General features: G+C 36.9%; 1 protein-coding gene across 1 annotated transcript in view; it reads left to right on the top strand.

The window, feature by feature from the left end:
- The window catches only part of NECAB1 (N-terminal EF-hand calcium binding protein 1), a 203,396-nt gene extending 189,972 nt beyond the window's left edge, over positions 1 to 13,424 (top strand). The window contains exons 11-13 of the mRNA XM_045063139.1: positions 6,732 to 6,809; positions 8,132 to 8,223; positions 11,394 to 13,424. Coding sequence (XP_044919074.1) covers positions 6,732 to 6,809; positions 8,132 to 8,223; positions 11,394 to 11,419 — 196 coding nt within the window. The 3' untranslated portion in view covers positions 11,420 to 13,424. The remainder of the gene's footprint in view (positions 1 to 6,731; positions 6,810 to 8,131; positions 8,224 to 11,393) is intronic.
- Positions 13,425 to 13,600: the final 176 nt, after the last annotated feature.

Genomic DNA, 13,600 nt, shown 5'->3' with positions numbered 1-13,600 from the left:
ATAGAAACCAAGAAGAAAGTACAGCAAATCAACGAAACTAGGAGCTGGTTCTTTGAAAGAATTAATAAAATTGATAAACCCTTGGCCAGACTTATCACAAAGAAAAGAGAAAGGACCCAAATAAATAAAATCATGAATTAAAGAGGAGAGATCACAACTAACACCAAAGAAATACAAACTATTATAAAAACATACTATGAGCAACTCTACACCAACAAATTAGACAATCTGGCAGAAATGGATGCATTCCTAGAAACATATAAACTACCACAACTGAACCAGGAAGAAGTAGAAAGCCTGAACAGACCCATAACCAGTAAGGAGATTGAAGCAGTCAGTAAAATCTCCAAACAAACAAAAGCCCAGGGCCAGACGTCTTCCTGGGGGAATTCTACCAAACATTTAAAGAAGAACTAATTCCTATTCTCCTGAAACTGTTCCAAAAAATAGAAATGGAAGGAAAACTTCTAAACTCATTTTATGAGGCCAGCATCACCTTGATCCCAATACCAGATAAGGGTCCCATCAAAAAAGAGAGCTATAGACCAATATCCTTGATGAACACAGATGTGAAAATTCTCACCAAAATACTAGCCAATAGGATTCAACGGTACATTAAAAGGATTATTCACCACAACCAAGTGGGATTTATTCCAGGGCTGCAAGGTTGGTTCACCATCCGCAAATCAGTCAATGTGATACAACACATCAAAAAAAGAAAGAACAAGAACCATATGATACTCTCAATAGATGCTGAAAAAGAATTTGACAAAGTACAGCATCCCTTCCTGATCAAAACTCTTCAAAGTGTAGGGATAGAGGGCACATACCTCAATATCATCAAAGCCATCTATGAAAAACCCACCGCAAATATCATTCTCAATGGAGAAAAACTGAAAGCTTTTCCGCTAAGGTCAGGAACACAGCAGGGATGTCCATTATCTCCACTGCTATTCAACATTGTACTAGAAGTCCTAGCCTCAGCAATCAGACAACAAAAGGAAATTAAAGGCATCCAAATCGGCAAAGAAGTAGTCAAATTATCACTCTTCACAGATGATATGATACTATATGTGGACAACCCAAAAGACTCCACTCCAAAACTGCTAGAACTTATACAGGAATTCAGTAAAGCGTCAGGATATAAAATCAATGCACAGAAATCAGTTGCTTTTCTCTACACCAACAACAAGACAGAAGAAAGAGAAATTAAGAAGTCCATCCCATTTACAATTGCACCCAAAACCATAAGATACCTAGGAATAAACCTAACCAAAGAGGCACAGAATCTATACTCAGAAAACTATAAAGTACTCTTGAAAGAAATTGAGGAAGACATAAAGAAATTGAAAAATGTTCCATGCTCCTGGATTGGAAAAATAAATATTGTGAAAATGTCTATGCTACCTAAAGCAATCTACACATCTAATTCAATCCGTATCAAAGTACCATCCATCTATTTCAACGAAATGGAACAAATAATTCTAAAATTTATATGGAATCAGAAAAGACCTCGAATAGCCAAAGGGATATTGAAAAAGAAAGCCAAAGTTGGTGGCATCACAATTCCGGACTTCAAGCTCTATTACAAAGCTGTCATCATCAAGACGGCATGATACTGGCACAAAAACAGATTCATAGATCAATGGAACAGAATAGAGAGCCCAGAAATAGACCCTCAACTCTATGGTCAACTCATCTTCGACAAAGCAGGAAAGAATGTCCAATGGGAAAAAGACAGCCTCTTCAACAAATGGTGTTGGGAAAATTGGACAGCCACATGCAGAAAAATGAAATTGGACCATTTCCTTACACCACACACAAAAATACACTCAAAATGGATGAAGGACCTCAATGTGCGACAGGAATCCATCAAAATCCTTGAGGAGAACACAGGCAGCAACCTCTTCGACCTCAGCTGCAGCAACATCTTCCTAGGAACATCGCCAAAGGCAAGGGAAGCAAGGGCAAAAATGAACTATTGGGATTTCATCAAGATCAAAAGCTTTTGCACAGCAAAGGAAACAGTTAACAAAACCAAAAGACAACTGACAGAATGGGAGAAGATATTTGCAAACGACATTTCAGATAAAGGACTAGTGTCCAGAATCTATAAAGAACTTCGCAAACTCAACACCCAAAAACCAAATAATCCAATCAAGAAATGGGCAGAGGACATGAACAGACATTTCTGCAAAGAAGACATCCAGATGGCCAACAGACACATGAAAAAGTGCTCCATATCACTCGGCATCAGGGAAATAGAAATCAAAACCACAATGAGATATCACCTCACACCAGTCAGACTGGCTAAAATCAACAAGTCAGGAAATGACAGATGCTGGGGAGGATGCGGAGAAAGGGGAACCCTCCTACAGTGTTGGTGGGAATGCAAGCTGGTGCAACCTCTCTGGAAAACAGCATGGAGGTTCCTCAAAATGTTGAAAATAGAACTGCCCTATGACCCAGCAATGGCACTACTGGGTATTTACCCTAAAGATACAAACGTAGTGATCCGAAGGGGCACGTGCACCCGAATGTTTATAGCAGCAATGTCCACAATAGCCAAACTATGGAAAGAACCAAGATGTCCATCAACAGATGAATGGGTAAAGAAGAAGTGGTATATATACACAATGGAATACTATGCAGTCATCAAAAGAAATGAAATCTTGCCATTTGCTACAACATGGATGGAACTAGAGCATATCACGCTTAGTGAAATAAGTCAAGCAGAGAAAGACAACTATCATATGATCTCCCTGATATGAGGAAGTAGTGATGCAACATGGGGGCTTAAGTGGGTAGGAGAAGACTAAATGAAACAAGAGGGGATTGGGAGGGAGACAAACCATAAATGACTCTTAATCTTACAAAACAAACTGAGGGTTGCTGAGGGGGGTGGTTGGTAGAAGGGGGGGTGGGGTTATGGACATTGGGGAGGGTATGTGCTATGGTGAGTGCTGTGAAGTGTGTAAACCTGGCGATTCACAGACCTATACCCCTGGCGATAAAATACATGTTCATAAAAAAAATAATTTATTAATTAATTTTTAAAGATCTAATTGATCTAACGATTGCCACTCCTGCTTTCTACTGATGTCCATTAGCATGGTAATTTCTTTTCCACCCCCTCACTTTAGATCTGGAGGTGTCTTTGGGCTTAGAATGAGTTTCTTGTAGGCAACATATAGATGGGTTTTGTTTTTTTTATCCATTCTCATACCCTGTGCTTTTGATTGGGGCATTTAGCCCATTAACATTCAGGGTAACTATTAAGCGATATGAATTTAGTGCCATTGTATTGCCTGTAAGGTGAATGTTACTGTATATTGTCTCTGTTCCTTTCTGATCTACCACTTGTGGGCTCTCTCCTTGCTTAGAGGACCCCTTTCAGTATTTCCTGTAGAGCTGGTTTGGTGTTTGCAAATTCTTTCAGTTTTTGTTTGCCCTGGAAGCTTTTTATCTCTCCTTCTATTTTCAGTGATAGCCTAGCTGGATATAGTATTCTTGGCTGCATGTTTTTCTCGTTTAGTGCTCTGAAAATATCATGCCAGCTCTTTCTGGCCTGCCAGGTCTCTGTGGATAAGTCTGCTGCCAATCTAATATTTTTACCATTGTATGTTACAGACCTCTTTTCCCGGGCTGCTTAAAGGATTTTCTCTTTGTCTCTAAGACTTGTAAATTTTACTATAATGTGACGGGGTGAGGGTCTATTCTTATTGATTTTGAGGGGCGTTCTCTGAACCTCCTGAATTTTGATGCTCGTTCCCTTGGCCATATTGGGGAAATTCTCCCCAATAATTCTCTCCAGTACCCTCTGCTCCCCTCTCTCTTTCTTCTTCTTCTGGAATCCCAATTATTCTAATGTTTCGTCTTATGGTGTCACTTATCTCTCGAATTCTCCACGTCTCCCCTCGTGGTCCATTAGCTGTTTGTCCCTCTTTTGCTCAGCTTCTTTATTCTCTGTCATTTGGTCTTCTATATCGCTAATTCTTTCTTCTGCCTCATTTATCCTAGCAGTGAGAGCCTCCATTTTTGATTGCACCTCATTAATAGCTTTTTTGATTTCAACTTGGTTAGATTTTTTCTTTTATTTCTCCAGAAAGGGCTTTTATATCTCCCGAGAGGGTTTCTCTAATATCTTCCATGCCTTTTTCGAGCCCGGCTAGAAGCTTGAGAATTGTCATTCTGAACTCTAGATCTGACATATTACCAATGTCTGTATTGATTAGGTCCCTAGCCTTTGGTACTGCCTCTTGTTCTTTTTTTTGTGATGAATTTTTCCGCCTTGTCATTGTCCAGATAAGAATATATGAAAGCACAAGTAAAATACTAAAAATCAGGTTGTTGCCTGGGGTGGCAACAACCCCTGGAAGATATGCTTTAACCAAATCAGAAGAGATCTCAAATCGTGAGGGGAGAGGAAGGGGATTAAAAAGAGTTTCAGAAATAAAAAGAAAAAAAAATAAAAGGATTACAAAAACAAAACGAATAAAGAAAAGTATAAAAAAGAAAACATATATATATTATATAAACTAGTTAAAAAAAAAAAAACGTTAAAAAAGAATAGGGCAAAAGTTAAAATAAAATTTTAGCAGAAGAGAAAACAAATGAAAAAGAAAAAAAATTAACTGCAAGACTAAAAAATCCCAAGGAGAAAGCCATGAGTTCTGTGCTTTTCTTTCTCCTCCTCTGGAATTCTGCTGCTCTCCTTGGTATTGAAACTGCACTCCTTGGTAGGTGAACTTGATCTTGGCTTGATTTCTTGTTGATCTTCTGAGGAAGGGGCCTGCTGTAGTGACTCTCAAGTGTCTTTGCCCCAGGCGGAATTGCACCGCCCTTGTCATGGGCTGGGCTGAGTAATCCACTCAGGTTTGCTTTCAGGAGCTTTTGTTCCCTGACCTTTTTTTCCCTGAGTTCCGGAGGACAGGAATACAAATGGCGGCCTCCTGGTCTCCGGCCTGGAGGAGCCGCGAGCCCGGGGCCCCACTCCCCAGTGCACCCCCAGAGAACAGCGCCCAGTAACTCCCGTCTGCCTCTCCTCCGGCCGCGCTCTGAGCTCACCCAGCCTGTGACCGGTTCCCGGTAACCCACAGCTGAGAGCTCACTCCTCGGCTCTGTCTCTGTAGCCGGCTTCCCTGTTCCAATACCCACAAGCTCTGCGACACTCAGACACTCCCAATCCTTCTGTGACCCTGCGGGACCTGAGGCCACACTGACCCCGCATGGTCTTTGCCTTGGTTTAGCCTCTGGAGCGATGTCCCTCAGTGGAACAGACTTTTAAAAGTCCTGATTTTGTGCTCTGTTGCTCAGCCACTTGCCAGAAGCCGGCCCCTCCCCCCGGGGTCTATCTTCCCGTCGCTTTGGATTCACTTCTCCACCTGTCCTACCTTTCAGAAAGTGGTTGTTTTTCTGTTTCTAGAATCGCTGTTCTTCTCTTCGATCTGCCGATGGATTTGCAGGTGTTTGCAATCTTTAGCTAAGCTATCTAGCTGATCTCCTGCTAGCTGAAGTAGTCTCAGCCTGCTACTTCTCCGCCATCTTGACTCTTCCCCCCTCCCTGGAATTTTTTAAAGTCATCTTTGTATTTGTCTCCCATCCTCCCATAAATTTATGAATCTGTCCCCTCCTCTTTTCTACCTTAATTTGGATCTTTGTTATTACTCACTAAGCGATTTCACCACCTTTCTAGCTTTTCTTCCTGTGTTGTATTTACTGTTCTCCACGGGATAACCCACACCACCACTAGGATCGATTAAATCCAGCCTTCATCCCAATGTGTCTTTTCAGCAGACCCCCCAATCCAGCTCCTCCAAAATACATCACATAGCCTTTTAGCCACTCTCAGGCTGGTCAGAGAGTTGCAAGGGACAAATTTGTCTGTCCTAAATTGGAAAAGCAAACAAACAAAAAAATGACAATTATGGCTAGAATGTGGACTCTCAAAGTTGGAGAAAATTGGGGTGTGTGTGTGTGTGCGTGCTTGCATATGTGCGAGTGTGTGAAAGAGAGAAAACCAGTGGGCCCCGGCAAACCAGAAGTGTGTGTGTGTGTGTGTGTGTGTGTGTGAGAGAGAGAGAGAGAACGAACCATGGGCATGACAAACCAGAAACCTTGCAGCAGTCAGTCCAAGGATGGGATAAAGCCAGGAATTTGGAAAAAGCTATATGGAGGCAGACAGGATAGATTCAAAGATCTGCACTTGAGGTCAAGTACAAATGCACACATACAACATTTTTTGGAACCATAAGACAACAGATATTCATGTCTATTACATACTGAGATGATTTTCATGATAACAAACCAAAAAATTAAAAAATTATGTCAAACAATACAGACATATTGAACTAATCAATTCTTCACAAAACTTTCATTTTCATGCAGGCACCATAGGTTTTTTCCATATGAATAGGTAAGATTGTTTCATACCACATACAGAGATAATTAGAAAAATTAGTTTGCTTCTTGGGGCACCTGTGTGGCTGTTGGTTAAGCATCTGACTCTTGATTTCAGCTCAGGTCATGATCTCAGTGTCCTAGATCAAGTCCCATGTAGGGCTCCTTGCTCAGCGTGGGCCATGCTTGAGATTCTCTCCCTCTGCCTCTCCCTCCACTTGAGCTTGCTCACACTCTCTCTCTCTAAAATAAATAACTAGAATCTTTAAAATTAGTTTGCTTCTTGTCTTTAATTTCCCATGACTACTTACAGTTTTTCTTTTCCATTTCAGTATTTCCATACAGAAGCTTTCCAATGAATCTCGGTACATTATTTATGAGTTTTGGGAGAACAGCAGTGTGTGGAATAGGTAAGTAACACTAGGCTTTTTTGGGGGGTAGGGCAAGGAGGGGGAAATATACATGATGTTTTTAGAACTTGTAGGAAAAGCTCTATTCCCTTTACCTTAAAATCTATCCCATTTGTTCGTTTTCCTAAATCCCACCCTTTTAAGAATTTATTTCATAGATTAGAAACCCTTCTCTTCTTGAAGCACAAATACTTTTGGTAATGATCCTCCTTTAAGTATAACCACTTTACTGATGTTGTCAAGTAAGAGTTAGATATGGGTCGTGGGTGTCTTAAGTACCAGGAGGTTGGGAGGACAAAGGACACAGAAAAGGAAGGATGAGAAAATAATTTTACTTTCTAATTTTTCATAAACTTTGTGGCATTTTACTTTACAGTAAAACTATAACAGTTAACACCATCATGGCTTAAGTTTCTAAATATCTTTAAACTGCAAAAAAATTTAAAAATCAACTTCTCTTGGTAAGCATTCTATAGTGTATAATGTATATCAAACCATATTGTACATGTTGAATGTAGATATTTGTCAGTAACTTCTCAACAAAGTTAAACCAATATACCTCTTTTAAATTAAGATAATTACAAATAGGTAACATACAATTGGAAAAATGGGATGAAGAAAATTATTGCTATTGAAATTATATAGTACTAGTTTGTTTTAAATGGCAGAGAATACAGCCCTCTATTAAGCCCATATTTAAGGTTTTAAATATGGTAATGAAAGTAATAGAATACCAGGAAATTTAGTTATAAATTTACCTAATTTAGTTATAAATTGACCTAAAAGGTTTATTTTTGTGACTATTTTAAAACTATAATATATAATGACACAAATAGAATTTCAAACACAGAAGAGAGCTAAAGCCAACTTACTTAATCCTGTACTCAAGACCTACACTTTGAGATAGATGATTTTTCTTTTTTTCCTAGAGAGAGGAAAAATCTATAGTCTCTCTTCTTAGCTATCCTACTTTGAAATCATTCTGACAGCCAGTATATTCTTTTTTCTGTTTAAGCTACTTTCTGCAATTAAAGTCTTTCTCCTTTTATTTTCCATGGGAATTAATGTTCTTATTCTTAATTACATTAAAATATATAATTAATTAATATATTGCAATCTTATTATTATATATTCTTATATTGAAGACTTTTAAAAGTCTTCAGAAATTTTGTTTTTTAAGGCCAAATAACCATAAAAAGTCTATATTCAGAGACTTAATCCAAATCATCCAAAACCTTGCCACCGTGACTGAAGTCGATCTGTTGCACTCTACTTAGATTATAAAAGAAGCGCATAGCCTTAACCTGTAATTATTTATACAGCCACCTTCAGACAAATTATAGCAAGACATTCCAGAGAAGCAACGTGGACTTCTTGGAAACTCCAGAACTGACATCTACTATGCTAGTTCCTGGTAATTATCCTGATTTCAGTGCTTATATGCTTTTGTATTGTCTCTTGCTTTTAAAAGATGCATTTCTTACCCCCAAACCAAAATCAGTGGTGCTCTCTTTATTAGATCTTAAAATCTAAAAGTGGGGGGAGGAAATAGATCTATATAGTCTATTGTCTTTACTACTTAGTTGATCCTATTTTTATTCCTGGCTATATTAAACCTAGTATTAGTCATTTTTTTCTAGTCACATAGAGTAACCTATCTCACAAACTTGGGAGTCAAATCATGACATGTCCAAAAAAATGTATTCAAATGTTTTACCATATTATAATGTAGTGTACTGAATAAATTTGAAATGTGTAACCCATAGATTGCAGATTAGAATTATGCTGGAAATATTTTTAATAGCTGTTAAAATACTATTTGTAATTGGAGGAAAGCAGAATGGAAAGAGAAAATTGAAATTGTCTAAGAAGTTTCACGTAGCCAAGGCTTAAGATAATTGAGAACCAAAATTCATTTGTTCATCTACCCTTCCAGTCACCAATTAAATATATTTACTGAGTGTTTTATGGGTTAGGTACTGAGGATACTGGGATGCTTAGCTTTACTAGTGCTAGTTCCAATTTTGAATAAACATTATGTTGGGAGCTAGAGAGAGTGCAAAGTAAAAATTCAGTCCCTTCCCATAAAATGCTGTTCAGTAGGAAAGACAAATACTTGCAGAAAAAAACAAGCTCCAGCATAACACAGTAGTTACCGCTGGTGTCATAATATGCATGTGTATTTAGAGAAGGGATTGCTTTTTAACAGTGTTTTTTTTTAAAAAAGAGATGACCTGGAGTTCGAACTTTAAAGCAGAGTTGGACAAATAAAGATGGAAGAGACTTTGCTAGAAGTAAAATGTAGACATTAACAAAATATAAGATGTTAATGTTCTTGGCTAATTGGTACAAAGGTAAGAATAAGGCATAGGGCTTATACATGGTACATGTAGAGAGAGAGGAGAGTAGGAAATCAGGTTGAAAATATAATGAGTTTGAACTTAGTAATATGGATTCGTTAAAGGTTTCTGAGAGGCATAGTGAATGCTCTAATCAGTAGTAACTGGCAGGAGGGAGAAAGGTGGGTATCATGGAGAGGTGACAGATTGGTCAGGTAGGGCAATCTAGGCCAGAAAAAAGAAGGCATCTGAACCAGGAGCTACCCAGAGATAGTTCCCTTGCCAATACAGTTTTCAGGAGTTAACCATGGCAAGATATTTGAAGCCTGGGTTTAGTGAGAAAGGGTATAAATAAGAACAACTATCTGACAAAAGCATAGGAAAGTGCCTTTATTTAAAAGGGAAGGAAAAGCCTCTAAAGAGACAGAGGGGAACCACTCAGAGGTGGAGAGTCAGAGTAGTCAATTAGCAAGGAAACTGAAAGAGAAATACCATGCAAGGAACAGTGCTTGTCAGGGGCCTGTGTGGTGGGGTGGGACTGAAGAGAATGGGACTGAAACCTGGATTTGACAAGAGGTCACTGTTCAAGAGAACAGTTTTAATGCAGTGGTAGGGTAGATTTCAATGGATTAGGGAATAAATGGAAAGTGAAAAGGTAAATTCTAGAATTGAAGGTAGGTGAGGAGATGGGGGAGATCAGGTGTGAATGTTTTCCAGTCAGCAGCCTACCATCTCTGCCTGAGCTTTAGGTATATACTTACTCTAGATCTTAAGGACACGTTTATGGACTTACAGAATTTCCCTTGCTTATATCTCAGACTTACTACTCAAATAAGAAAGCCATGAATATGGCTGAAATTTTTGTTCTCTTTCTCTCTCAGAGCATTCCCTAATTTGGAGAGAAAAGTTGGGCACAAATAATACTGGATCGATTCTTATTCTCAGAACCCAAATTCAGTGCAGTTTAATGCCTTTTTTGTTAACCTATTTTGCATTAATTTCCATATCACATCTAATTTCAGCAGTGACCCCTGAAGTTTGGAAGAACAAAAAGAAAAAATAAGTCTGATTTCTAACACAATTTTTAAAATCTCCCTTAAGATTTTTAATATCTACTTGGGGCATCCTTTTCTTCTTTTGAATGTGGAAGTTTTATAAATTGCAACAGCAGACACACCTCTCTGGACAAACAGCTGGAATTAGCTTATAAATATTATTTAAAGTTTTAATGGCCATATGACTTCTAATATTTTTATTTTTTGTGTGTTTTCTACTAATATTTTTAGTAACCTGTCATGCATTTTGTTTGTCATATGGATATGAAGGTTAAAAATAAAAACAATTAAAAGCATTTCAGCTGTACATATTTAGACCTAAAATTAAAATCTGGAAAAAATACCTATTATAAAGAGATGGGTAGGTTTGTATTTTTAATTTAACTCACAAATTATGATTTCTGATAAGACTGCTTTTTTATTAAGTTTCTAAGTGGTTTACTGAAGAAACATCTTAAATATATTGCTATGGACTCTCAAATATCAAAATCTTTCAAATGAGGCATACTGAAGTACAGCCAAACAGCCCACTGGCCACCATAAAATACCCAGAGCAAAATATGAAGAATTCAGTCTGTGGAGCCAAGTATCCCTTGGCAAATGAGAGAGGCCTGTGGCTACGAGAAAAGAAGATACACATGAAAGTTAAGATCCTATTACCAACTAGTATATTTCTTAAATAGCTTTGCAAATTTCAGACCTTTCTATTTGTCTGTTTCTCACAGCATTCCATCAATCTTACTTCTTTGCTATAGATTTGACTTCGGGATATTTATATTCACTGGGGAAAACATTTTCAACCTTACAACATAGATACACTACATTTAAAACACATCCAGTTGCTTCTACCCAATCTTTTGGAAATTGTGATGTAAAAGTATTTTACATTCCCAAACTGCTGCCAGTACTGGGAGGATTAAAACAATATGATTTCATCCAGGGCATTTACAATCTCATTGCCAAGATAAGCTCCATTCATACATAACAAAGTATGACCAAGTGCCCAAAGACCTGGTACAAATATTGCATAGGAAGAGTTCAATCTTGGTTCAAATAGTAAAGAGTGACTAACTTGAAAGATAATTATACAGATTAAAGGTGGGAGAAAATAGTCTAAGAATGATTACACCTTGACTAACTTAGCCCTGGCAATTATTTTCATTCAATAATGGTTGTTTTTCTCTTTTCAGCTTCATGGTGGATCCTGAACAACTAGATGTTCCTAGACATTTTATGGTTCCAAGTGCAAAACAAGTATTCTTATTGAAAATGTGAATTAGAAAATTCTCTGCAGTTACTAATCTACTCTGTACTTTTGTTTAATATATTTAAGATGTGCACTCTTCTAAAATGTCTTCTATATCTTTTATGTGAAGTTTACCTAAATTTTTGAAGTTCACTATTCTCAGTCTTTGCTGTTTTGCTACATTGTAACCTAAACCCTTCAGTGAAAGAATCTTAATATGTGAAAAAAGTGTACACATAAAGGAAAAAAATTGTGAAAAAGAAATGATAAAAAATAATTGAAGTGGGAACTTTTAGAGTATCACTTCATAGGATAGCTTTTGTAGATTTGTCATAAACTATCAAGGTTAAATCAGTGTTCTGTCATTTTTAAGTAACTGATTTTCTGTGAAGTTTATTCTTTGGTAGTGCTCCCTCCATTACCAATTCATGACCTTGTAAGTATTCACTTTACTGAAAAAGCTAATATGTGACCCAAAATGGTGTCCTTACATGCAGAGAGAACAAAAGAAGGTGCACAAAGAAAAGGCCACGTTAGGACACAGTAAGAAGGTACCAACAGCAAGCCAGAAGAGGCCTCAGAAGAAATCAGCCTTGCTAGCACCTTGATCTTGGATTTCCAGGTTCTAGAACTGTGAGAAAATACCTTTCTATTGTTTAAGCTAAAAAAAAGTTAATACATGAGCATACAATAGTCTTGACTGTAATCTATAGACTTTATATACCTATCATGTTATAAACTGGTTTTTCACAAGTGAACAATTCTGTGATAGTTAGGGTACCATTTGGTACTGTAACACCATTATATCATTTATTATAGCATCATAATTATATGTAGGTTCAACAAATCAAAAAAATAGAATTTTACTTTGAGAAAATTTGATTCAAATTTTTTGGCATATGAGCCAGAGGACTAATTTACTTCTGGAAAATAGACATTTGCATTTAAATAATAAAATTTTAACCTAAGTAAATGAAGAAATACAAAATATAAGCACAAAATTTTAAGAGCATTCCCTCTTCCCAGGGAAGATACTGGACAGAAAACCTTTTCCAGTTTTAACACTAGTATGACAATTCTAATTTCACCAGAACAGTTGGTGTGTTCTGTGTACCTAGTACACTTTGCTATACAGGCTCATATAGTTTTAATAAAATCTATTCTGATAAATGCTGCTAATAAAAATCCAGTGCAGAATAAGTCTATTTCTGTTATTCTATAATCCAAATGCCTTTGCAACCACAGGTCTTCAAGGAAAAACTGTAAGGCAATTTTTTTTTCTTTTACTGTTAGAAAACTCAGATTGAACTAAATTATATTTTTAAATATAAAATTTGACCTAAAAATTTCTCAAACGAATTAGCTTCTATCAAAGGTATACCTTTGTATATGCCTCAGTCCTCGTCCATCTAAGTAATTTTTTTCATAACTTATACAAGACAAGGGCAGTAAATTTTGACATATACACACCTACACACACACAAGTGTGTGTGTGTATACACACACATACACATATATATAGTCACTTCTAAAGATGACAAACACTATGAAACAACACCTGGCTCAACTCTTTTAATTTATATACAAAGCAGAGAATATTAATGAAGATGTACAATGATTACTCAGACAAGCTATACATATGTACAAAGGCAAACAGATAATAAAACAGACTTTGCAGTCTCACTCTGATTATATACAGTGACTTTTGACATAAAACTTCTTGAAAGGTTATGAATGGTTTCAAAAAATACAAATTCTAGCCAATCAAAACATATTTCAGTATTAGATTAAGAAAGTACGTAAGTCTTTTAAGTGTGAGGCAGTTTGCAAAGTACCATGGTGGTATGACTTTAAAAAGGTTTCTGCCCTCAATAACAGTGCTGAGTGGAAGAGCTCTTTAGATTCCAAACTGGAATAAGTTCTATTACCATTTTTTTAATTAGAGTCAAAAAAAAAAAAAACCCTTTGAGAACAAGCAAATAATAAACCAATTTAATTATGGTAATACCTCAGCTCTTATACAAATTATACATAAATTGTTGTGTGTGTGTGTGTATATATATATGTATATACACACTGGAACCTATAATAATATAAAGGGAAAATAGGACAAAAAATAAATCTGGGCCCTAAAGGTTTAAATGTATCATT

This window comes from Mustela putorius, unplaced genomic scaffold (assembly GCF_011764305.1).
Source record: "Mustela putorius furo isolate JIRA1106 unplaced genomic scaffold, ASM1176430v1.1 tig00003846_pilon_pilon_pilon, whole genome shotgun sequence".
In the NCBI taxonomy this organism is placed as follows: domain Eukaryota; kingdom Metazoa; phylum Chordata; class Mammalia; order Carnivora; family Mustelidae; genus Mustela; species Mustela putorius.
This window is presented reverse-complemented; position numbering and strand designations above follow the sequence as displayed.